The 26,955-nt window shown below is 42.5% G+C and overlaps 1 protein-coding gene, 2 non-coding genes and 1 pseudogene across 3 annotated transcripts; all 4 read left to right on the top strand.

The window, feature by feature from the left end:
• The first annotated feature begins 497 nt into the window (after positions 1-497).
• TPR2 (Tetratricopeptide repeat (TPR)-like superfamily protein) lies at positions 498-4,222 on the top strand. The gene is made up of 10 exons (XM_078571635.1): positions 498-603; positions 1,236-1,390; positions 1,468-1,680; positions 1,782-1,973; positions 2,040-2,242; positions 2,324-2,405; positions 2,473-2,605; positions 2,681-2,773; positions 2,852-2,926; positions 3,972-4,222. Exons 2-9 carry the CDS (start codon positions 1,286-1,288, stop codon positions 2,920-2,922), a joined length of 1,092 nt encoding a protein of 363 aa, XP_078427761.1. The 5' UTR covers positions 498-603; positions 1,236-1,285; the 3' UTR covers positions 2,923-2,926; positions 3,972-4,222.
• LOC144700338 (small nucleolar RNA R38) lies at positions 3,375-3,459 on the top strand. The gene has a single exon (XR_013580713.1). It is a non-coding gene; the product is annotated as a small nucleolar RNA R38 (small nucleolar RNA).
• On the top strand, positions 3,586-3,670 carry LOC144700339 (small nucleolar RNA R38). Its single transcript, XR_013580714.1, has one exon. It is a non-coding gene; the product is annotated as a small nucleolar RNA R38 (small nucleolar RNA).
• A 20,744-nt stretch (positions 4,223-24,966) lies between the features above and the next one.
• LOC144715651 (small ribosomal subunit protein uS10y pseudogene) lies at positions 24,967-25,514 on the top strand (annotated as a pseudogene).
• The last annotated feature ends 1,441 nt before the right edge of the window (positions 25,515-26,955 follow it).

Raw genomic sequence — 26,955 nt, 5'->3', positions numbered from 1 at the left:
TAACAATGAGGACAAGAATGTCATCATCGTCTGACACTAATAATTCATTGGCAGCAATGACGGTGACAATTGCCTAGTGACAAGTTATCATCATCATCATCATCATTCAAATTGGGATAAGGATGATGATTTCATCTTCTACCAATCTGAATAATGAATGTTTCATTATAGTCTGCCAATTTGAGTTTGGTAGTACTCTCTAACGAATACACAAGTACAGGCTTAATAACTAATGAAAATTCCTACAGCCCATGAGAAAAAAGTACTTTCATTCTACTATTTGTGAGAACCGTGAAATTATGTACGGGCCCAAGAAGATACTGATATATTTTTTTTTATGAAATGTAATATATTCCAAGCAATTAGTACAGAATTAGATCGAGGGTACAATTCCAAGGGTATTGAGTATTTTCATATATTTCAGTAGTCAAGGCGATAAAAGAAAGCTATCCCCCCCGTGCAACATAAATTCAAATTTGAGGTAACTAGGGTTTATGTAGAACTTGCTCCGACTGAAATGCCGTCGCCGCCGGAGTTCTTCCGGAAGCCGCGAAAGGGCGGAGATCTGTAAAGATCCGGTCTCGCTTCTGATGCTTACTAGATGTATGAATCTCGTTTCATCTCTCTGAGCGTATTGTTTACCTACATTTCGATTTGTGTTTTTTTCTGGCGAGTTTTAATAAATATCCTCCGTGGGCAATTCGCGAGCGTGATGAATACGAGATCGCTTCTCCTGTATCTTCTGACGCGGATTTTCTCGTGGTCGCATATGTTCATCTTTCGATTTCACTTCTATGAAGCTCCAGAGTTTTAATTTCCAAGGCGAAGTGAATGACCGATTTATAGAAACGAAAACCGTTTCAGCCGGCATCTCATTCATTTTGATTCTGGTTCTCGATTTGTATTCTCTCGTTGGTGCCGTTTTCGTTTGTGTTTGCTTCGGTGTCGCTCGGAAGGCAGTACTGTTGCCAATGTATGTCCGACAAAGTTTTCGGGTTTATACCTGTACCTTTCCAGGGAAAAGCTCTGTATTGTCGGTTTTAGTATTTTTCCTCAGCTAGTCACAGTACCCTTATATCTAGCTAGCTCTCTGACAAGTTGAAAACTATGATCCCTTATCTGCCTGGTTTTATGCTCGAACACATCATTCATATTGCTCGTACAAAGTATGGGGTCCTAAAATAATCCAAGACCCTTTAAGTTTGATTCTCATCAATTTATACTTACCGTTGCAGCTATTTGTTTCTCGTCAGAGTTACACATTTAGTGGGGGAAAAAGGATTCCATGGCATTATGGATGGATGAAAATAGCTGCCCTGCAACCGACAAGGAGAGAGATGACATGGAAGCCATTAATGCGTTGAAGGAGGCGGCAGCTATAGAACTGAAGGTAATCTTTCTCGTAAATGCGGCTGGAATTCTCATAATTTATGAGCCATTTCTAAATTTATGACCCTACTATTTCAGGAAGAAGGTAACAAATTTGTCAAAATGGGAAAGAAACACTACGCTGCTGCCATTGACCGCTACACCAGAGCAATTAATCAGAAGGCGGTCGTGGATTCCGAGACATCAGTCATCTTCTCCAACCGAGCCCACGTCAACTTACTTCTTGGAAATTACAGACGAGCCTTAGAAGATTCTGAGCAAGCTATAAAACTCTCTCCCGACAGTTTGAAGGTCTCTTTCACGCAGCTTAGCCTTTCCTAATCATTTAATCATGCGTAATTTATTACTTTTACGATTGATTTAAGTTTTTGGTATTTTCTGTTTTGAAGTAGGCGTACTACCGAGCGGCTAAAGCAGCGTTTTCTTTAGATCTTACTACGGAAGCGGCTTCCTTCTGCAAAGAAGGGCTCTCTCGGTTTGCTGATAACAACGAGCTGAAGAAGCTGGAATCTCAAATTGAACTGCGAAGGGCAGAATTTGAAAGGCACCATAATCAAGTTTCCCGTGCGATATCTACTGCCAAGGTTGGATGCCCTCATCTTTCAAGCATTAACGTTCGTATTTTCTTACGTCTAGATTTGATTGTGAAGGCTTTGGCTTTGGCGATAGAGTCCAGAGGGTTGAAGTTTGGGAAGACAATGTTCAGAGAGCTTACAGGGCCACGAATGCCTGTTCTTGATGAAATCAGCGTCCTTCACTGGCCCGTTCTCCTTCTTTATGCAGAAGTAATGTCTAGTGATTTGATCGAGGATTTCTGCGAAACAGATGTTATTGCAGATCATCTCGATTTGATATCCTTTCAGCAATTGCTGCGTTCAAATTTGTCAATACTTAAATCCTTCACTTCGTTAATACTTCCTTAATTTTCTTACATGTTTTCAACAAGTTCCCAGCCTGTATTACCTTGGGACACTGATGGTTCATACAATCGTCAGAACGTTGAACTTTATTATCAGGTAGGCATGACCCTTGTGGTACCTTATTATGAGGTAGGCTTACTACTGAAACAGGGGTTGCTCTCAGTCAGGGTACGGTACTCAGTTATCAAAGTTAGAAACTTTAAAGTATTTTCTGGAGGAAATGCCTGCGGCCGCTGCCGCCGGATGTCTTCTCGATGAAGAGGAATGGACAAAGGATACTGTCAGCCATGCGGCCTGTACGTTGGTTGTCTGTTCTTCCGTTGATATTGTCTACCTTTAAGCATGAGACTAATGAGAACCTACTGGATTAGGTCAAGATACTGGCAAATGGGTCAGGGTCAATGAGAAGAAAGATCTTCGTTCTATCCTTCGTCAGCCTGGTTATATTATTCCTGGAATCCCAGGTGGCTATCTTTACATTATGTCTTGTTTTTCGTCCTGTGTTGATCATTTTCTTATGTGGATTTCTTCCTATTTTTTAGTTTTCTTTGTGGTTTCCAAGTGCTCAAAGTTCTATGAGAAGTTCAAGTCAGGGAAATGGGCGCCACCGTAATGAGGTTTCTCAATTTACTCTCTCCTCCCCTTATCTTTCATTGTTTAATTCTTGCTACTTCCTCTTATAAGTTCCTATGCAGTTATTTTGTTGAAGAATTAGTGACTGAGAACCTCCGCTCAAAGTTTTAGCTGAACTTTATTTAAATTTTTGTTTAAATTTTTGTACCTTTTGGTAGAGTGGATGATGCGATCAACAAAAATTACAGTTATCCCTGGCTTACGCTTAGCGGATGCTGAAGACTTCTGATCTGACACTCCCGAAAGCCAATTCTTGAAAATTCGTATAATGTACGGTGTACACGTTCAGTTTCTTGTCTTAGTTTTCATGTTTGCTGTCGGATTTAGAGTTTTATTGGTTTAAGATCTCTTTTTCTCTTCTCCTATACTCTGGCCCGGCCATTTTTTCCGAGTGAGCACTTTCTGAAATTTTCTTCTAACATGAACACTTATTCGCGTGGATGATGAGATCAATGCATTTTACAGTTATCCCTGTCTGACGTTTGCGGATGCTGATAACATCTGATCTGACACACATCCATAGCTATCTATGCCCAGCGTACCCTTGTCATTTTGGGTGTCATTTTCTTGGATCAATCAAGCTTTTCTTTCAGTAAGGACTGTCCATTTCTGTTTTCTAATTATATTTTCTACACATCTTGCTTAGAGTGTATGACGAGATAAGTAATATTTACAGTTATCCCTGGCTTACGATTCCGGATGCTGATGACTTATGATCTGACACATCGATATATTGTTTTCTACGATTTTTTATTATATGATTCTCTTTTGTACTAGTCGTAATTTCGAATCGTTGCGGAATGATGACCTTCATCAAATGATCACATTCCGATTGGATGTGGTGATTTAAATTCGACAAATTGATAGGAAGAGCTGACCCGCACAGTCCTGAATTAGAGTATTATTTTCCGTGGATTTTGATTTTTTAATTCGTATTATTTTCCCGTTGGCCTTGTCAGCTTGAAGATCTCAGCCAATTCTTTTTCTTGTTTGGATTGAATTTCACTTCTTCCTGTTTCAAATTCACAGATAAGATGGGTAAGCGTGATGATCCATGTGAAGTGATTTCACTATCTGTTGCGGCGATGCAGAGAAGGCGAATGTTATGGAATTGCTGGCCAGGTCAATTGGCGTATTTTTCTAGAGTAAGATTCTAGATTGGAGAAGTTGTATAGCTTATATTGTCACTAAGTTTTGATACCGGGTTAAATGTTGGTTGAATAAATTTGTAAATGAAATTTTCTCTACAAATCGACGTGCTTCATTATTGAAGCGTCCAATTTGCGTTTTTTAGTTACCTTAGAAATTAAATTGTATTATGCGAGGATTTGAAAACTTTTGTTACTTCATTTGGGGACATCGTGGGCAGTCTGTTATGCACATTCTAAACAGCTGAAAAATGTGAGATTTTTCTTCTAAATTCCTCATATATGTAAATATCAATATATTAACTAGCCATTGATGTCATCAATATTACAGAGTTTACTTTCAATTCACTATTTAAATTGTCAAGCGAATGGATGAACGTTAAACCATAGGGAAGAACGATAAATAAGCAGTAGAGACATAAATGGTAAGAGTTTGAAAGGAACTAGAGAGAAATGGAAGATAGAGAAGGTCGTACAATGAGAAAAAATAAGGAGGGAAAAAAGGAAACAAATGATGTACTTTTGAGGAAAAATAGGGTATAATGAATTAAAGGGTAACAAATGCTAAAGAGAGAATTGGAGGGAAAAAAGGTCGTGAGGTAGATGTTGAGAAAAAATAAGGAGGTAACTGAAAAAGATGGGCACAGAGATTTAGGGCACAGAAGGGAAGCAACGAACGAACTTTGTTTCAGTGTACAATCCTAAAAAAATAATCTTTTCATTCTATTTATTGTGGTTCAAGTCATACTTCAGAGATATATATCTCAAAAGCACAACGAAAATCCAAACATTAGAAGTGAGCTTTTATTATTTGTTTCATGGTACAATTCATGGTTTACATATATGAATCTCAAAACGACTCTAAAAATTTCCAGAATTGGAAAGTAAACTTTTCTTTCTAGTTCTTGTGGTAGAATTTATACTTCAAAGGAATGGATCTCAAAAGCACAAAGAAAATTAAAATTTTCATTCAATGTTATAATTTTTACTTCACGAAGGTGATCTCAAAAGCATTAAGAAAATGTGCAAACTTGGAAAGTAAGCATTATATATTACACTTTTTGTGGTGCAATCTATATTTCATAACAACGAATCTGAAAAGCACTAAGAAAATTTACAAACATGGGAAGACTACTATTCATTTTATTTTTCATGTTAAAATTCATTCTTTAGACATATGGATCTCTAAAGAACTGTGAAAGGTGAAAACTTGTAAGTATTTAACAAGCAAGCAAACTTGCAAGTATTTAACATCATTTTCCTCATAACTTAATGGTATTAAAATTTGAATTATGTAATCTGAATGAAAACCATTGAACTCATAAATCAAAACTCTGTTGTGGGTTCACAAATATAAACCTCAAAAACCATACACAAGCAAACTTGCAACATCGTTTTCTACAAAAAATGATGTGAAGTATAAATTTTACCATAAGAAGTTTCAATACATATAGAAATGTATAAGTGGTTCAAAAAATTGAAAGAAGACAAACACTAGGATATTCGTCGCTATCTTTGTCTGTTTGCTTGATATCATTGGCGTCATCATCTTCCGCTCGCCACCAACAATTGAGTGTCATTAGTAATTCAATGCTCTTTGCTGTCAACCTAGAACGCTTGTAGTTGATGATGACACGACCGGTAGAGAAGAATCTTTCAGAGGCCGCACTCATCGCAGAGACCGATAGGAATTCCTTCGCAACCATTGCCAACCTTGGATATGAATGTTCTCCTATTACTTTCCACCAGTGCAATGGTTCTGTCCCCTTGAGAGGAGGTGACCTCATGTACACATCTAGCTCATGTCCTGGAGTAAGGGTTGGTGTCTACTCACTGTCTGATAACAACTCGTCTAGTGCTTCAATGAAGAAAGCTGTAGAGGTCAACTCCGGTCGAAAACATACAGAAGAATCTGAACGAGCGATGCTTCCATCATTGGTGATCTCGAGGGAATGCTATAAGCGTTGCACATACGCGATTGTTTCATCCTGTTGGTCACGGTCCAATAACTGTTGCTTCATGGAGGAATCAACGAGAGCAACAACGCTGAAGGCCTGGTTGCGAGTGAGGATTGATGCATATCTGCTCATCTTAGTCTTCATCGCCTCACTAGCCTTGTACACTAATGTCCGTTGCTTGGTGGACATAACGCTGTTGACTCGTAACATCCTTCCCTCTTTAATACCAACCATTACACCATTCAAGTGTCTCATCACTGCTCTCATGATAACAATTGCCTCATTTTTTGTGGGCGCTCTTGATAGGCATGCCATTGTAGTAGCCACCTGAAAGGATTGCAATATACCTGCAAACTCCTTGATCATTGCCCACTCCTCATCACATAAGACTTGTTTCCTTATTTTTTTAATGGCAAAAAACATGGTGCCGGGTATGGCCAACCTTGAGGTTGTACCCGTAGACCGATCCAGCCGTGCCCTAGTAGCCACCCATGGGGATTTTACAGATAAGTGGAGTGTTTATAAGTGTTTATACGCGTGGAACGAGTATAAATATCCCAATTACACTCGGATCCCACTCTTCCACGCCCTCGGATCCCACTCAGAAAATGAATATCCCACTCGGATCCCACTCAGAAAATGAAAAGATACATAAATGATACCTTGCACGTGCTCGATGAAGTGCGCACGTCGACGTCCCACCAGAGCCCCCCGCGATGACGATGATGGAGCGGTATTGGAGCTGTCCTCGTCGCCGTCAGATGGCATCGATGAAGTGCGTGGCGAGAACCTCCTTCGAGGCTGGCGCAGTCCACCCCTATGGCTTGAGATGTCGTCGGCTAGGCGGGAGGGTGAGCGCTCCCACCTAGAGTGCTCCACGCAATCCGCCATTCCCGCAGGCCCACCGTCGAGAGTGTTTGACGCGTGCGGAGGGTCGACAAGCCGAGACGATTGACACAATAGCATCCCCTAGCTGTTGTAGGGAGCGCCTGCCAAGAAAGATAAAGAGATGAAGGGAGTCGTGTGTGTACCACGTGGTTGGCGAGGGCATCTGCTATCTGGTTGCCTTCTCGCAGCTGGTATCGAACGCTAGTTGTGCGAGGAGCGGCACCGCATGATGTCCTGGCAGACCGGGTGTAGTCGACACTGGGAGCATGTACCTACACGAAGCATGTAACTAAAACCTGTGAGTCCGACTCTATGACGATATTATAAAGGTTTTGTTCCTCGCAAAGGAGTAAACCATCACGTATCGCCATAGCTTCGGCTACTATATTAGTTTGTATGCCATTGAAAGATGAGAAAGCAAAGAGGATTCCCTGTATGGTCTTGGAGGATACCACCTCCCCCTGCGGGCCCCGGGTTCCCCTTGGCCGCACCATCCACATTCAATTTGAGGATGCCAATTGGCGGTGGGAGCATATAAACGACCTGTAACTAGGGAACGAAACGTCCGGGACGTGACTCCCCAGACGTGACGGGACGGATGACGAACCATGAAGAACGGTGACGTGACGAAATGTTCGTCACGTCACCGTCAAGTCACTTGGCTAAGGATTTTGAAAAAAAACCATCACATACCCGTCACGCGTCCATGCATCCTCATTCTGTCACATCACCGTCACGGTGACAGCGTCACCGTCACTGGTGACAGAAATTACTAGAGTAAGGTCCTCACCGGGATGTAATTTGGAACAGAGAGAGTAACAAAGAGAGAAGGGAGTTCTTCTCCGCCTTTCTCCCCCTTCTTCCTCCTCCTCGCCAGAGCCACAAGCCCACTATTTGCGGGTTCGACCTTCACAGCTGGTTCATTTTTCTTCAAGTTAACTCCCCGAAAAAAAGGAATTTCTTTCGTTCTTGGGATTTCCTTCCATGTACCCAGGAACATGAACGTGCGAACGTACGCGCGGAGGAGCCGCTACCCAGAGCAGGCTTTCTCCGACGGCAACTCACAAGATCAAGGGACAGACGGGCATCTTTCCCTTTCTCAAGAGACCAGCAATTTGCTCGCTGACCCATATGGGTTCGCCGCGTTCTCCTCTCAGGACTCCTCAATGTGGTCATTCGAGTCTGATCTTTTAGGGGCGAATGAATCGAATGCCGTCCCCAGCCTCCCCCCTCTCCCTCCTCGCGCGCGCCTAATGGGAAATTCTTCAAAGGGTCTGAGAGAAATCAAAGATCAGGATGACAAGAGACTCAAGAAATCGGAAGAACCCTTCAGTGGAAGATCCTCATTGGGCCACTTGACGACAACGCTGATGGAGGCGCAGGAGTTTGGGGAGATGATGGAGCTCGTTGACGAGGTTTCTTTCACTTTGGGAGGTTTGCGGCGTGGCCAGCCTGCTAGGATTCGTCTGGCTAGCTTGCTGTCGTTGCTGAGAAATTGTGAGAGCGCCCAGCAGCATCACCTTCTCAGTGCGCGTGGGTAAGTGTAAAACTTACCTGTTTATTCTCTGATTCTATGTGAGTCCAAATTACTGAACATTTAAACCCTCGTGTCTCTCTCATTATTTTTGTGTTGATTCATTTTGTGTCATCATTTCGTGGGTTTGAAAGATTAATAATTTCTGAAATGTTCTTCAGCTTTTACATCTCCAAAGTCTTAATATAACGCGGGTTTCCTCTTCTTCATGTATCATTGACAATTTTAGCCAATAAGAAAAGCACACAGATTCACATCCACTAACCAAGTAGTTGGGTTGACAAAGGCTTTGCTTCCCGAACCGCTAACGCACCCACTTGAAATAATCTACTACTTATACTCCACTTGAAATAGTCGTCGTGGCTCGTGGGCTACGAATATGACGTGGATATTAAAATTTGTGCGACCATTTAGGCTAAAAATTTTGTGGACCTTGCTTTAGATTGTCTTCGTTCCGGCGACCGTTGGCTTACGATCATACGTAAAACTCAACAAGAATCGGTCAACGTGGATGACATTTCAATCGCACGCCGGGGAGAAAGAGATAGGATTACCGGTAGGGAGAAACTGGGCGAAGATTTTGTTAGAAATTCCACTTCTTTTGAGAAACCCAACTTGATTAAAATTGTATTAAAATTCCGACACGGACGTCATCCGTGATGAACTTTTCATCACGCGTCCGGACTACCCCGTCACCATCACGGGCAATATGTCACCATCACCGTCACCATCACAGCTCATCTGGTTCATCACTGTCACTATCACATCATCCGTCACGAGTCTGTCACGGTGACGCGTGATGTGACGGATGACGTTTGGCGATCCCTACCTGTAACTGAATGAGGATAGGGGTGAGGATCATCGGAATGCCCCAGGAGCGGAGGAGGTCGCATGCTAGTGCTGAGCTGCAGGCTCGAGTTAGGATGAGATGGTGGATGCACATTATCCATAGCTTGAGTTGACACATGATATCTACGGTGCGCATGGGCGAACCTGCAAAAAGAGAAGAGTTTCGCCCTTTCCATATCTCCCATAGTAAATAGGCTATGGTGATGTGTAGGATGGGACTCCATTTAGAGCATGTTGGCAAGATAAGCATCCTGCCAAAATAGTCGAATCGGGTTAGTGGAGTGTGAAGTAGTGGACGCCAATGGTGTGTGATTTGACGCCAACATTCGAGGGCTGTCTCATTATGGAAGAAAAGATGGTCCATGGTCTCAATCTGTGGGGATATGGGACAACAGTGGCAATGGGAACTGAGAGAGTGACCTATACGGATCACTCGATCATCAATAGGAAGGCCGCGATGTAAGAGCCTCCAGAGGAAAAAGGAGACGCGAGTAAGGATCGCCAGATACCAGATGGGGCGACCCCAGTGCTGGATGGGGGATTTCTCAGGGAAATGCTCCCAAGAAGAGCTGCACAAGTAGGCTCCATCAAGTGTGAGTATCCAAATGGCATGGTCGGGACTAGACCCGATTGGAGTACTTTGGGCCTCGGTTAACGTGGCTAAAAGGAGGCCATGCTGCTCCCATAGGTGTTGCATGTTGCCCATAAGCAGCTGGGCCATTGTAAGTCGCACTTGATGGGGTACAATATGTGGTTGGCGAGCGAATGGCCCATCAGCGTGCCAGGTATCAAACCAGGCACTAATCTCTCCTCGGCCAATATGCCAACATGTGACCTGAGCGATCTCAAGCCAGTGGCGCTGCCACGTCCGCCATCTCCGATGTCCCCGGATATCTATCTCTCGATGTGCCCACTCGCCATACTTGGCTGAGATAAAACTTCCCATTCGGGAGTGTGTGGTGCGCATACGCCATACTAGCTTCTTTTGAAGCATGTCCTGGACATCCATGAGGCATATGATCCCTAGACCCCCCTCAGCCATCGGCCGACATGCTTTTTCCCAAGAAACCCAATGATGGTGACTCTCTCCCTCGAGGTGTTCGGACCATAAGAAACGTGCGCATAGTCGTTCCACTAAGTAGAGAGCTGTAAGAGATAGTGGGTGGACCGCGAGGGTATGCAGCGGGATGCTCATGAGGTCAAGTCGAATGAGTTGGATACGCCCTCCAAGGGAAAGGAAATGAAGTTTCCATCTCTCTAGTTTCTTTCTAAGTTTTCTCAACAAGGCATCAAAGTAATAATGCCTAGCGGGTCTTAGAAAGATAGGGCATCCAAGATATTTGAATGGGAGGCATCCTTGTGTGTAGCGGGTATGGCGCTGGGTTATTTGAGAGTGCTTTATAGTGGTGGAATAAGACTTGTTTCTTTAAAACGTTCAACGCAACGATATCTATAACATCCCTTTTTTCGACAACAACTACTAGTATGGCGTATGTAGAATTCCATCTTGTTGGGTAGTCCAAGGGAACCTTTCTATGGTCAGGTAGGCTAAAATAGTTTGCATAATGCTGCGTATCATTCTTCACGCTGTGTTTAACTGCACATTCTTGTGACTATCTCGCGGATCTGGATGATGACATCACCCAGTGTAGATGTATTGAGTGCAGAAAATGTGTTGTCTTGTTCTATATCATTCACAACAACCATATCATCCTCGTCTATAATCAGTGACTCTGGTGGTGCCTTTATCACACGTTGGGAGCTCATCCTGACCTGGACCACAAGGTTTAGCACGTGTCGGCTGCACTGAATTGAGGGTTCTCTAACTTCAGTAGTTCCTCCAGAATACTCATCATCTTTCTGTTATTCGATGCGTTGTGCGTGGTAACTGCACACACCTGCATAAATTGGACTCATCAATATAAGGGAATGGAGAAACAATCAGTGATACCAAATTCAGTAAAGTTACCCATACCTTCCTCTTCAAGACAAACTCCTCCAAGATTTCAAGGATGCGTGCACTCATGTTTTCACCAGTGTGAGACCCACTCAATTGGCGTAATCCCATAACACGCTCACACAACTTCCACTCAGAGTCCACCCAATGCACAGTCACACCTAGGAAAGCAATTTTGTTTTCCGAAGTCCACGAGTCAAGTGTTAATGACACTCGAGCAACGACTCCCAATTTTTTTCGAATGCACTTCTTCATATCTTGGTAGAGAGAAAACACTTTCACCTTGATATCCTTAACTGATGGGACTGATATTTTTTCTTGGGCAATGTAATGACAAATTCGTATGAATTACTTCTAACAATAGCCCATGGGGAATCAGACATACATATGAACTGCACCAGCTCTTCTTTGGTTTTCTCCGCAATACGACCAGTATAATATTGTTTCCTATTATCTCCAACATCAAACATGTCTATTTGTGACCTCTCTTGTGTAGCTTGACTTGTCTTTGCTTTCTAAATTTGAATCAGTTTACGATGGAACTTTTCCAGATGCCTCCACAAAGGAGTGCTACTTTGATACTTGTTACCACACAAATTGCATTTAAATTCCCCAAATCTGTGTAGTGCCTTAGCGCATCACATGCATTAAGGTGAGGCATTTTCTGTTTGTTGTTTAGGCTACTGTGATATTCTTCTTCTGCAGACATTTCTGTAGCATTCGCTACTTGCGAAGGCATGCCAACTTCCATACTACAATTCTGAGGATCATAGTGTGGATGGTGAGAAAGAATATAAATTCACGAGGAATTGAGCTCATAGATGGATGGTGCACATAGAACGACATTAACAACATCCTAAAAAGTTGGGAAAATAATCATACTTTGAATGGCGTTAGATATCCATATTATTTTTAAATTAATGCAATCATTGAAAAATTTAAACATATATGAACATATGACAAGCATTCTAAGTTTTATCTGAATTTATAAAATGTTAACTCCAAAATGTTGACATTTAGACACAAGCATTCATATAAAAAATAAACGAAAAATAATTAAATATAAAAATATCAAATAACTTGCAGGGATGCGCACCTCACATTTTTTATCATCATCACAATGGATCATCAACATGCGACTAGGGATCGGCATGCCCAGGACGTGACGCCCCAGACGTGACGGGACGGATGACGGGTTGTGACGAACGGTGACGTGACGAAATGTTCGTCACGTCACCGTCACGTCACTTGTCCGAGGTTTTTCCAAAAATTTGTCACCAACCCGTCACTCGTCCTCGTGTCCTCGTTTCGTCATGTCACCGTCAGTAGTGATGTGAATTACAAAATTATCATATATGTTATATGATAATTTCTCCTTCTCAAGCGCTCCCTCACCTTCTCAATCGTTCCCTCCTCCTCCTCACAATCTCACCTTACGATCTCTCTCTGAGTCTCTGTCTCTCTCAGTCTCTTTGGATCACTCCCTCTCCTCATTCCTCCCTCTCTCTGTCTCTCTCTGGATCGCTCCCTCTTCCTCTTCTCTCTAGATCGCTCCGTCTCCTTCTCCATACATATCTCTCTCTCAATCCCTCCCTCTCCTTCTCCCTCTCCCTTTCTGGATCTCTCCTCAGTCCCTCTTCCTCTCTCTATTTCGATCGTTCCCACTCCTTCTCCCTCTCTATCTGTGAAAGTAGTTTATTTTTATTCTCTCGCGCGGACGATGATTTTCACGTAGGGCTGGATACCAGATTGGGGGTCGCGATCAGCCTGCTGATCTGTCAGGGTATCAATCAGGTAATTTTGTTTCAAATTTCATTGTCCTTTTATGCGTGAATGATTGATCGTCTCGTTTCTTCGCTGTTTGTATTTGTTTGCTCAATTGTGCTGATTGCTGAAGAACGAGATTGAATGTAGATTGAATTTCAATGTCCTCTCTCTTCCACTCTCACCCTCTCTCTCACACTGTCTTCACCCTCTATCACACACTGTCTTCACCTTCTCTCTCACTCTGTCTTCACTCTCCCTCTCTTCTCTCTTACACTCTACTCTCTCTTGCTCTCTCACCCTCTCTCTCAAACAGATGAGGATGTTGCACAGGTTAATTATTACATTAATTATTTCACATTTTTAAACCATACATCTCATTTTAAACAATTTGATCATTACCACCTATTTAATAATAAATTATAACTGTATTAAAATTCCGTCACGGATGTCATCCGTGATGGACTATTCGTCACGTCACCAGTCCGGACCACCCCGTCACCGTCACCGTCACGTCACCATCACGGTAAATCCGTCACCATCACGGTAAATCCGTCACCATCACGGCCGCTCTAAGTCATCACCGTCACCGTCACATGATCGTCACGGTGACGGGTGACGTGATAGATGATGACTGCCGATCCCTACATGCGACAGCAATTCCCACAGAAGTTGATTTCAAATAGAAACGAAAGAAGAAGAGAAAGGCGAATAATATGAAGATGAAGAATAAAAAGATGAAGCATAAGAAGAAGAATAAGGAGAAGAAAAAAGAGGAAGAATAAGAGGAATAAGAAGGAGAAGAAGATAATGAAGAAGAAGAAAAAGTGAGAGAAAAAAGAAAGAGGAAATAGAAGAAAAAAAAAAAGAAGAAGAGGAGAAGAGGAGCATGAAGAACAGGAAGAAGAAGAAGAAGAAGAAGAAGAAGAAGAAGAAGAAGGAGAAGGAGAAACATAAGAGGCAGAAGAAGAAGAAAAAGAAATAGAGGAGGACGAATAATAATAATAATAATAATAATAATAATAATAATAATAATAATAAGAAGAAGAAGAAAAAGAAGGGAAAGAAGAAGAAGAAACAGATGATGAAGAAGAAGGGGAAGAAGAAGAAGAAACAGATGAAGAAGAAGAAGAAGGGAAAGAAGAAGAAGAAAAAGATGATGAAGAAGAAGGGGAAGAAGAAGGAGAAACAGATGAAGAAGAAGCAGAAGGGAAAGAAGAAGAATAAACAGATGAAGAAGAAGAAGGGGAAGAAGAAGAATAAGAAGAAGAAGAAGAAGAAGAGGAGGAAGAAGGAGAAGAAGAGGAAGACGAAAATGATGAGTGAGCAGGTGTATGTTTTTGAACCCCCTTCTTCGTGCATTTCTACACTAAAAAGGTCAAATTCAAATAGAAAAGCACAATTTCAACTACAGCTGCTCGCTGGCAACAGTTCTAGTTGATAAACCATAAGATGGGGATAAACAGTGATTTTTAATCATGAATTATGCAAAGAAAATTATTTTATTTAATTTACTTTCCACAGTGATGACTAAGGATCGATCCACAGTGACATGGACTAATGTAATGATTATTTGCCAAACTATTTTAAATGATTTTAAATATTCATAAGTTAAAACTTTTAAATATACGATCAGCAGTGGAGAACAGGGCCCATGCGAGGATTACATCAGAAGAAGAAGAAGAAGAAGAAGGAGAAGAAGAAGAGGAAGAATAAGAAAAAGAAGAGGAAGAAGAAGAGGAAGAAGAAGAAGAAGAAGAATAATAATAATAATAATAATAATAATAATAATAATAATAATAATAATAATAATAATAATAATAATAATAATAATAATAAGAAAAAGAAGAGGAAGGAGAAGAATATTTCACTAATGGAACAATTGATAAACCATTGATCTTACTCCCCCATCCTAAAATGTATTCGCCCATGTAACAATTGATAAACCAATTTAAGCTGATGAATGTCTCACCTTTATCAATCTATGATGTTATAGAGGAAAATTCCATTTATCAATAAACAATGTTGAATGCTAATTACCTTCGCCTTCAGACTTGGCGGCTTCTTCTTCAAAGGAGAGTAGTCTGTAGACACAGCACAAATGCACAATACAATGTCTTATTCAAAGGGAGAGAAAGACAGAGAGCGAGAGAGACAGGAAGAGGGGATAGGAAGACGAGAAGGAAAGCAGAACAGAGAGAGGAAGACAAGCAGGAAAGCAGAACGGAGTCAGTGAGACCGAGACTCCAACTGTCCAAGAAAGACTGAGAGAGGGGGGGTGGCTTTGAAAAACCCGTACATTCGTATATATTCGCATCGCACAGACCTCTGTGCGGTGTGCGGTGCGATGTGCGAATATGTTGTGCGGTGCGATGTGCAAAATTCGCACCGCAGCGCACAAACACACAAAAAACCGGTCGCACATTTGGACCTTACCTAATGGAAGATGAGAGGTTTAAATTGAAGAGATGCATACAAAGAGTGAGTTATAGGAAAAATGACAACAGATGTATAAGTATCAGCTTCAGCTCAACTGCTGCTGAGTTGGCGCTATGAAATCCTGATGAGTGATGTGAGAGTGAGAATAGGGTAAGACTGAGATGCATATCAAGAGTGAGGTACAAAGAAGAGAACAAAACAACCAGGAAAATAAAAAGTGATGCAAGAGGACAGGTTAAGATAAAGAGATAAGAACTGAAGGCATACTTAGGTTTAAAATCCTAGAATTTTCTACGTAACCAAGTTATGAAGGAATAGAAAGGCAAGACACAAACTCCTACAAGTTTGAAGGTACATGTTGCATCCCATGAAATGCCTTCCGAGTGCTTGCCTTGGTCATTCTGTTAGGTGGAGAGAATGTTCAGAGTTTGAGGAGCATTGAACAAGACAGCAGAACCATGCTTGCAACATCATAAACACCTTAATGCTGTCTACGTCAAGGCATGTTCTAGTATACGTGGTGATGCCTTTATGATGGAGAATAATACCCCAAAAGGAAAACCCTGCCCTGAAGGGGCACCCACGAGAAAGAGAGAGAAAAAGGTCGTTCCACTGGTGGGATTGTTAGGCTTATAACAAGATACTCAAGAGAAAAATTTGACAACTTGGGAAAGTACCGTGTGATGACCTCCTTCCACCATCTCAAGGGGGTATCTTCCTTCATGTCGCTGCACGTGATGTTGAGGTACTTTTCCAGCTCCCACCAACACATTGAGCGTGGTCGATGACGATGGCCCCACCACATAAACCTGTGGTGGTCATCAGTCTTGTGACAATTGTCCATGCTTGTACTCTTCATCGATCCCAGCTACATCTGATGCATATTCCAAGAGATTGCCAAGATAGGAGAGCACATTTTGGTCACATGATAGGTCCGCTGCCTCTAATTTTGACAACGGGTCAAAGATACCGGCATTGGCAGAGGTTTGATTGCATCAAAGCAAGAATGCATACTACATGAGCTTCACATGCACTGGTCTGCACATTGTCTTTAACACATCCCTTTGCTCTAGGGTGTTACCGTTCAGATAACAAATACGAAACTGGAACTCGGAGAACGACATCTGAGATTGTTTCATCTCGCTTTCATTCGTTAAAGATAAAATTGTATTCAATATCTATTATCTGTTATCCAATAATGATAATGGATAACAATTTTTTTTCGTATGTTGCCCATTATGGTATCCGTTATCCGTGAGTGTTTCTCAATTTTGGAGATTCTTCTGTTTTGATATCTGATATTGTGAACAGATGTCGGATACCGAATAATATTACTTATAGAACATACTAAATTGTATAATATTACTTCGATAATATTTATTTTTATAGAATAGTAGTATTTGCATAACGAATAAGAGTAGGGTCTGACAGTCCAGGTCTGGTCCGTACTTTTAGCAAGGACCTAAACCTTACCTAAGGATCGGTCCAGTTCTTGTCTGGTCTTGTCCGGTCCCACGCCAGTGCCTGGTCCAGTCATGTTGACTAGTCAAAGTCCAAGGAACAAAAAGTCAAGAAAAAAATGGTATGGACTTCTCTTCAATGGAAATTTATTGCAAAGTTACTTATAAAACCCATCTTGAAAATTGAAAAGATGAATAAAATAAAAAACAGGAAAAGAAAACAAGATTGAAAGATGAATAATTGAACAATAAAAGAAGTTTTAAAAAGAAGAAAGATAAATCAAACTGAAGAAGGTAAAGAAAATGAGAAATAAGAAAATCAGGAGAAAGACGAAGAAGGAAAATAGTAGGAAAAAGATAACGAAGAAGAGGAGGTAAAAGAAGACAAGAAAAGGAGAAGACTCACAAAGTGGGAGAGAGAGAGAACGGGAGAGAGAGAGAGTGTGCGAGAGAGAGAGAGAGAGAACGCGAGAGAGAAAAGGAACGTGAGAGAGAGAGCGTGCGCAAGAGAGAGAGAACGGGATGTTGGGATTAAAACCCCCTTCTAGTGGAGAAGGCGTTCAAGGAATAAACCATGAACACTTCTACTCACTCACTCAAACACACTCACAGAGAGGAAGAAGAGAGAAACAAGATACACGAATTGAAATTTCTCAAAGTGAGGTACAAACAACACCAAAAGCTCTGGCCTTTATAGGCACAAGAGCCACACAACAAGCGACACTAAAATCGGAGGAAAAAAAAATGTGCAAATGATAACAACCACTAAAACAGATGTTCTGCCGAGGTGCCTGGCGAGAGCATGTCTTCAGGGCGGTTCTGAGGTTCTCGGCGCGCCCCGTGGTGCACACTCAGCATGGTCAGCGGCACTGCCGAGTCATGTGCCGAAGGCGCATCTTCAGGAGGATTCCCGTGCGCTTCAGTGTGCAGTGGCGAAGTAGATGTCACAGACGACTTCTCTGCCAGGGCCCCTCCACATGCCAACCTCCAGTCCTCCTCCTCCTAGCGCTTCAAGCTCCTCTTGGCTCCCTTTCGGATAAGAAGGAGATGCTCCGTCATACATCACCGGACGTGATGGCTGCGCTCCGCCGCTGTTCGCCGGAGTTGAAGGTGGAGCTTCGGTTGTCTCCACTGGTGGTGGCGTTCCTTCTCCCACCACCTTGGATGGAGGAGGAACATATCCTTCACGGGAGAGAGAAAAGGAACGTGCGAGAGAGAGAGAGAGCATGCTAGAGAGAAAGAACGGGAGAGAGAGTTCGAGAGAGGAGAGCGTGCGAGAGAGAACGAGAGAGAGAAAAGAGAGCGTGCATGAGAGAGAGAGAAGAGAGCGTGTGAGAGAGCTAGGACAGAGAGAGAGAGCATGCGAGAGAGCAAGAATGGAAGAGAGCATTTGAGAGAGAAAGAGCATGCGAGAGAGAGAGAGAAGACAGCGTGTGAGAGAGGAAGGACGGAGAGAGAGAGAACGCGAGAGAGAAAGAATGGGAGAGAGAGTGGAGAGCGTACAACGGAAGAGAGCAGGAGAGAGAGAGAGAGAGAGAGAGAGAGAGAGAGAGAGAGAGAGAGAGAGAGAGAGAGAGAGAGAGAGAGAGAGAGAGAGAGAGAGGGAGAGAGAGAGAAAGAGAGAGAGAGGGAGAGAGAGAGAGAGAGAGAGAGAGAGAGAGAGAGAGAGAGAGAGAGAGAGAGAGAGAGAGAGAGAGAGAGAGAGAGAGAGAGAGAGAGAGAGAGAGAGAGAGAGAGAGAGAAGAGGAGAGAGAGAAGAGAGAGAGAGAGAAAGGAGAGAGAGAGAGAGAGAGAGAGAGAGAGAGAGAGAGAGAGAGAGAGAGAGAGAGAGAGAGAGAGAGAGAGAGAGAGAGAGAGAGAGAGAGAGAGAGAGAGAGAGAGAGAGAGAGAGAGAGAGAGAGAGAGAGAGAGAGAGAGAGAGAGAGAGAGAGAGAGAGAGAGAGAGAGAACAGGAGTGTTAAAGACACGTGTCTGAAACAGAAGATATGAGCCATACCAGATTCGCTGCCTCCTGACTCCAAGTGTCCTTCACCTTAACGTTTCATTGGAGACAACTTAAACATCTTCTGCATTATATCAAGGGTACCTTTGATATAATGCAGAAGATGTTTAAGGTGTCTCCAATGACATGGTTGTGATCATGCATATGTTGGCATGCCTTATTGACAGCAAACCTAATGTCAGGTCGAGTATGTGTTAAATATTGCAAACTTCCCACAATTTTGTGGTAAAGATTGCTATCACAATCAAATTGTGATTTTTTCTCCCGCTTATTTGAATTCGTAACTGAACAGGGGGTGTTGAGTGGTTTACACTCGCATTTTTGCCATCTAAAGAATTTGAATGGCATAGGTTTCCTAAGAGAACAAAAGACCTACCTTGTTTCGTTGTTGTTGAATGCTGAGGAAGCTCGTAGCAGATCCAAGATCTCGAACTGCAAACTTATGACTTAGTTATGAAATTGGCTGAGATATATCAGCTACATTAGGATTTATTATCAAAATATCATCAAAATAAACAAGAATATATTTTTGGTGTTTTATTAATAAATTTAGAAAATAGTGAAGGGCCAGTACGAGAACCTATAAAACCATGAGTAGAAAAAAATTGACTCAATTTTTGAAGCCAAGCACGAGGTGCTTGTTTTAAACCATAAAGCGACTTACATAAATGAGAAATATGATTTGGGTATTGAGAGGATACAAAACCAGATGGTTGACACATGTAAATGATCTTAGGTAAATCACCATGAAGAAAAACATCGCAAATATCAAGTTGCAGGATATGTCATTGTTTACTGGCGACAAGAGAGAGAATTCAAAGAGTTGTCATCTTAAGAACTGGGCTGTAAGTTTCATGATAGTCGATACCTGGAGTTTGACTGAATCCTTGAGCTACCAACCGAGCCTTGCAACGGTCGAAGGAGCCATCTGATTGCAATTTTGTACAAAACACCCATTTACATCCATCTAACTTTGTGTTAGATGGAGGTGAGACTACATCCCACGTATGGTTACTCATAAGAGCACAGTATTCTTCAGACATAGCTGTCTCCATGGTTGTGGATTCTATTGGGTGATTTGTGGAGATAAGACGTAACGGAAGAGGATATTTTGTAGATGTGTGATATAATTGAGATATTTTCTAAACCGTCTTGGGGGTGTAGAACTAGATGCTACGGGTTCGATTGGATTTGTTGAGTGTTAGCCGAAGGGGTTCTGGGTTGTAGATTATGTGGTTGAATCTGAGTTACTGGCGAAAGAGGCTCAACGCTAGATGGATCAGTAGATGTGGAGATATTCTGATGTGAAGAACTAATTTCGCCTAATGTAGGTAACTATGAGGACCATGAGCAATTTGAGGGGGAAGTATTTGCTAAAGGTGCAATGAATTTGTCTTTGTGTAGGAACGGATATAAATTCTAATAAAAACTACATCTCTAGAAATAATAATTTTATTTGCACGAGGATTTAAACATATATACCCATGGTGATGGGAGCCATAGCCAAGAAAAACACATCTCTCAGACCGAGACCTTAATTTAGAAGCTGCCTATGGCATGATATTTGGAAAACACAGACAACCAAAACTTTTAAGAAAGGTGTAATTTGGAGATCGCTTTCGGAATACCTCAAACAGAAACTTGAATTTTAGCTGAGCCATTGGAAGACGATTGATAAGATACGCTGCAATAGCTGTTGCTTCATCCCAAAAGCGTCGTGGAATGCCTGCGTGATGCATCAAAGAAAGCACAGTTTCGATGATGTGTCGATGCTTTCATTCCACAACTCCATTTTGTTGGTGGGCATGAGGGCAGGGCAGACGATGCTGAATGCCCTCCTTCTGCAGTATTTACTGTAGTGATCTATATTCACCGACCCAATCTGATTGAAAAGCCTTTAGTTTGCAATCGAATTGATGCTCGACCAAGCATTTGAAAAGACGAAAATATTCAAGCAAATCACTCTTTTTTCTAAGCAGGTATAACCACGTATATCTACTAAAGGCATACATAAATATAACATGATATGAGAATTCTAAATGATATAGAACAGGTGCAGGACCCCACAGATCAGAATGAACGAGTTTGAAAGGTCTTGAAAAACACATGACTTGAATGACCATATGGTAATTATTTTGCCTTGAACATAGCACATGATTCACAAACGTAGCTGAGGCACATTGACTAGAGGAATATCAAATGAGTAAAAATGTTTTCAAAATATTGAAGGCAGGGTGGCCCAATCGTTGATGCCATAGTACTGTGGACGCCTGTCCAACAAAAGGTTGCTGAGATGCTGAGGAAGTCAAATGATATAGTCCATTCTGGAGATCACCCTGGAGTAGAATTTTCCCTGTCTGTTGATCCTTGACAAAACAATTATATGGATGAAATTCAACACAAACATTATTGTCAAGCATAAGTTGACGGACAGATAGAAGATGTTTAGTGATCTTAGGAACAAGTCAAATATTTTGAAGATAGATAGGATGAGATTTTGTAAAAAGAAAAGAATTTCCAGTTGCATAAATAGGCAGACCTGAGCCATAGACGATGTATAGCTTTTTCAAACCTTAGTAGGGCATTGAACGATTAATCACTTGAGGGTACGAAGTAACATGGTGAGTTGCACCACTGTCCAGATACCAGTGTGTTTGAGTAGATGATAGTGCCAATGGTGTATGTGGAGTAAGATAATATGCTTGAACAGGAGGTTGAGGTGACCTTATATTTGATGATGGAGAAACATTGCGTGGAGTTCATGTTCCGTATCTGTCATACCATACATCCGCGCGATGTCCAATTTTCGAGCAAATTTGGCATCGAGGACCTGTTCTTGTTGTCTTGGTTGAGCCTTGTGGTCCAGTGTGCCCACGTCCGCAACCTCCATGTCCTTTGTTGGAATGCATTTTTTGCTGATCAGCATGAGCTTGATTGGATTTTGAAGGCGGTTGTTCTTCAGTTCGCCCCACATTACAAACGTTAACATGTTTTCTTCAGACCGCAACATAGCAACGATGGCATCAAATGAAAGATTTCTTGTGTGGGTATTCACACTGGTTCGGAAAGCTTGATATTTGGGGCCAAGTCCTCTAAGAAGAAAAAACTTCAATGTACGTTCATGAACGATGTCCCCAACTGCACCGAGTGCATTGCTGACACTGCATATTTCTTGAACAAACTCATCAATAGTTCGCGTACCTCGTTGGATATTGTGTAACTTGTTTGTCAACTCCATCATTCTTGATTCTGAGCAGGATGAGAGTTCAGTGTTGAGAGTTCTCCAGGCTTCGAGAGCAGTCATACTTTCTTGTATGATTGGGAGAACGTCATCGCTCATAGGTGACATTATGGTGGCCATAACCACCATTTCCTTCCACCACTGATGCTTCGTATCTGAGAACATCTGAACAGTAGAAGGTCGCTCATGGGTTAGGTGCTTACCTAGCCCTTGTGCTACCACATTGGCTCGTACATAATGCATCCACAATGGGTAGCTAGCACATGTGAACTTGATTCCTACTAGAGGAACATGTGCAGTTCTTTGGGGAGATCTTGTTCGTCTTCTTTGGCGTTTAATCACACTCTCATCGGAAGAGCCTTCAGATCCTGACAGAGCATGCTCTAATACCATGATAAAAATGGCAATGCAAAAAGAGATAACAGAAAATGACAAAGTAAATGAGTAAATTGCAGAGAATGTTGTTAGAACATCTATCAGTAAGTGCACTTAGGAATTTATAGGAACAGATGTTCCTGAGTTATAAATTTCAAGTAAGGATTTTGAATGAAGTCCGCTGGTACAGTCATCATTATCAGATATAATGACACGTTAAGGTGGAGGACCCTTGGAATCAGGTGGTGGCGTATCTGGTACGGCTCATATCTTCTGTTACAGACACGTGTCTTTAACAAGGAGGTAGAGAAAAGAGCGTGCGAGAGAGAGAGAGAAAGAACATGAGATAGAGAAGAGAGTGTGCGAGAGAGATAACGGGAGGTAGAGAAGAGAGCGTGAGAGAGAGAGAGAACGGGTGATAGAGAAGAGAGCATGCAATAGAGAGAGAGAAGAGAGCATGCCATAGAGAGAATGGGAGAGAGAAGAGAGCGTGCGAGAGAGAAAAGAGAACGTGCAAGATAGAACAAGTAAGAGAGAGAGAGCATGACAGAGAACAAGTAAGAGAGAGAGACAGCATGAGAGAGAATAAGAAAGAAAGCACAAGAGAGAGCATGAGAGAGAGCACGAGAGAGAAAGCTAGAGACAAAGGGAGAGAGAAAGCAAGGGAGCCAAAGAGAGAGCGAGGGGAGCCAAAGAGAGATTGGGAGAACGAGCGACAATTGGAGACAGACAGAAGAGCCGGAGAGAGAGAGCAGAGAGAGATTTTGAGGGAGTAGAGCGAGAGAGAAAGAGAGAGAAATTGGGGGACTAGTGCGAGATAAAAAGAGAGAGAGTGGGGGAGTAGAGCCAGAGAGTGAGGCTAAGGAAGAGGGAGGGAGAGAGAGAGAGAGCGAGAGAGAGAGTGAGTTAGAGAGAGAGAGAGAGAGAGAGAGAGAGTGTGTGTGAGAGAGAGAGAGAGAGAGAGAGAGAGAGAGAGAGAGAGAGAGAGAGAGAGAGAGAGAGAGAGAGAGAGAGAGAGAGGAGAGCGCGCGAGAACCAGCGAGAGGGAGGGAGAGAGAGAGGGGGAGGGAGAGGAAGAGAGAGTCAGAGAGAGGGAGGAAGAGCCAGAAAGAGAGGTCAGAGAGAGTGAGGAAGAGATAACGACCGAGAGAGGAGAGCACGTGAGAACGAGCGAGAGGGAGGAAGAGGCGGGGAGAATGAGAGAGAGAGAGGGAGAGTGGGGAGAAGGAGAGAAAGGGAGGGAGAGTCAGAGATGGACCAGGAGAACGAGAGAAAACGATGGCGAGAGAGGGGTAGGGAGAACGCGAGAGAGCGAGAGAGCGAATGAGCGATTGTGGGAGAGGGAGAGAGATTGATAGCGGGAGAGAGAATGCGAGAGAAAAGAGAGTGGAAGAGAGAGGGAGAGTGCAGGAGCAAGCATCGGGGAATGAATTGGATCGTTCGAATCTTGATCGAAAGATTTGAATGAACAAATGCCAATTTGAATTGATCTGTTTGAATCTTTTGATCGAGCAGACCCTTTCTTCGTGTTTGAAAGTTTCGAACGAACAATTTGGTTCGTTCCTGTTCGATAGGCCTATAGTTCAGGGACTAAATTATGGACAAAAATTTGTCTCGCGGACCGCCGGATAGGACGGTTTTCATCCCGTGGGATGAAAAAACCGTCCGTTCAGAGGTCTTGGATAGACATGGTCGTTCTGTTCTGTTCTTTTGAAACGAAAAAAAAATTCGCACAAAAGAACCGCACAGGGGTCTGTTCGTTGTTCTGTTCTTTTTTTGTGCAAAAATAAGAACAGATGTTCGAACAATTCGCACAATCCGAACAAAATTCGCACAATTCGCAAAAAAATTCGCACATTCGCACAATTCGAACAAAATTTGCACAAATTTGCACATTCGCAAATTCGAACAAAATTCGCACAATGAATAAAAATTCGCACAATTCGAACAAAATTCGCACAATCCGAAAAACATTCGCACAATGTTCAAAATTTGCACAAATTCACACAAAATTTGCACAATTCGCACAAAGCAAACTGCACATGGGTCTGTGCGATGTTCTGTTCGAATTTGATTTTGTTCTGTTTGGAAATCCGAACAGAACGCACAATTCGCACCAATTCGCACAAAGCGAACAGAGCGACCATGTCTAGTCTTCGATGATAAACAAACAAATCTGGATGAAAAACTGCTGGCGTCACATCCGACAGTTGAGATGTAGCCACGTGGGCTTGCCATGGCAATTTGCAATCTCTCTCCTCTGAATTTTCCTAAAAAACTTAGAAATATATATATATATATATATATTGATATATTAAAATTAAAACTGGCTGGCCTTCTGGGTAGCGGCGGATCAGACCAGTCGAACAACTCCCTCTTGTCGCGCCCCAAGTCAAGAATCAGAAGAGAATGGCGTACGCGGCGATGAAGCCTGCCAAGCATGATCTTGAATAACATGTGCTTGAACAAACCCACCATATCAGGATCACACTTTCTTCAAAGAGCGTGAAGAATCTTGAGAAGGTTTGCACCGATCTTGAGAAGGGTGGGAAGGATAGGCAACTCAGGGTGAAGGGACCGGTGAGGATGCCCTATAAAGTTCTCCAGATCACCACTTGGAAGTCCCCCTGCGATGAAGGAACTAACATTTGGGACCGATTCGAGCTTCACGTGCACAAGTGGGTGATCGACCTCATGAGCACACTGGAAGTGGTGAAGCAGATCACCTCCATCGCCATCGAGCCCGACGTCTAAGACGAGGTCACCATCGCAGAGGTTTGATGAAGGTTTTCGACTAGGCAGCGAGCTGTTTTTTCCAGAAATTTATGTGTTAGGCTTCCATACTTTTCTTCAAGTTATTTTATTTCTTGTAATATCTATTCTCAGACTACTTCAGGGAATATGTTTTTTTGACACTTGAAGATTGAAAATCTTGTTCTAAAGGTGCAAAAAAAAAACCCGGCTGGCCTTCTTCTTCCGTCCTGCAGTGGCGCTCCACTATGATGGCCGACATTCTCCGGCGAAGGCTGTGCTGCGGGCCCCCCCCCCCCCCCCTCTTCCTCAACATGCACTCTGCCTGCGTTCTTCCCAAACGATTCTCCTTCCCTGCCATTCTCACCTCCGCTGCCACCTCCTCCCCCGCCGTTGTTCTTCAGCTCCACGCCTCCCTCCTCTGCTCCAGCCATGGCAGCAGCCTCTTTGTCCGAAGCTCCCTCGTCAATGCCTACGCCAAGCGCAAAGACCTTCCCTCTGCTGAGCTCACCCATGCACCAGGGTAGCAGCCCCCTTGCCTGGAACTCTATATAAAAGGGTTTTTTTTCGTCCTGGACGAGGGACGGGACGGTTTTTTCTCGGGTTCGGATCGGATCTGAATTAGACAGATCGGTGTTCGGATTCGATCGTTTGAATGCCCGATCCGATCAAACATTCGAACAATCTGTCCGAATCCCCGATGCCTAAGGGAGAGAGCTGGAAGGAGAGCGAGAGACTGGGAGAGAGAGAAAGAGGGAGAGAGAGGCTTAGCGTTAAAGGTTGTCGAAAACTGTATCATTTCATAATTGATATCGTTATCTAACTTAACTATATCAGTATCTGATATCGGTATCCGATATCCGATATCCGATATCCGATATCGGTATCGTTATCCATTTCCACGTTGTCCATTATCATTATCAGACACGTTTCAGACTTTTCCAGATAACGGATATCATGATATCCTATAATGGATATCGGATAAGGATACATTAGTAACACCCTACTTTGCTCTAATGGTAATCATGTTCTGAATTGTGGATTGGATTTTCAAGCTAGGTTCTGAGAACAATGATTAATGTTGTGACTTCAATGATATGTAAATTCTTTTCTTGACCAAGAAAATTTTGAACTGTCATATAATGGATGGAGGATTTCCCCATACTCATCAGGCACGACCCAATCACTCTGAAAAATGCCATAGTCCTACGTTGTTATCAAAATGAGCTGTAGAGCCATATTGTCGACCATTTCCTTCTTGTAAAGAGACCCCTCTAACATATTCCTCTGTTTGCTCCAAGGTGGCACCATAGTGGTATACCTTGTTTGACTGTAAGTTGTAACATTGTCACCAGATTGGACAAAACAACTCTAATCTTATTATGGACTTTAGGGTGAGCTTTCTCCAGATACCTCCAGAACACGTTTGTGATCTTATCCTTGTTTATCTTGATGACGAGCTTATGCGTGGAATTTTGTGATTTGTAAAGTACACATTGGTACTCATCTGGGTCAATTTCAGTCAAGCTGGGCAAAATTTTGGACCAAGTTTGCCTTGTGGTTTGGGACGAGTTGTCATCAACCTCTATCCCCAAGCATTCATACAATATTTTTGGTGTATCCATTGCAGTTAAATTTGGGGCGGTA

Source organism: Wolffia australiana, chromosome 2 (genome assembly GCF_029677425.1).
Source record: "Wolffia australiana isolate 7733 chromosome 2, ASM2967742v1".
Lineage (NCBI taxonomy): Eukaryota > Viridiplantae > Streptophyta > Magnoliopsida > Alismatales > Araceae > Wolffia > Wolffia australiana.
The sequence above is the reverse complement of the archived record's forward strand: the minus strand, read 5'-3'. Positions and strand labels throughout refer to the sequence as shown.

Bases quoted from the DNA above. Each gene is read 5' to 3' on its own strand.
- TPR2 (XM_078571635.1), top strand. From the start codon at position 1,286: ATGGCATTATGGATGGATGAAAATAGCTGCCCTGCAACCGACAAGGAG. The intron at 1,681-1,781 runs GTCTCTTTCACG...GTTTTGAAGTAG, and splicing joins TCTCTCCCGACAGTTTGAAG to GCGTACTACCGAGCGGCTAA. The intron at 2,606-2,680 runs GTACGTTGGTTG...CTACTGGATTAG, and splicing joins TACTGTCAGCCATGCGGCCT to GTCAAGATACTGGCAAATGG.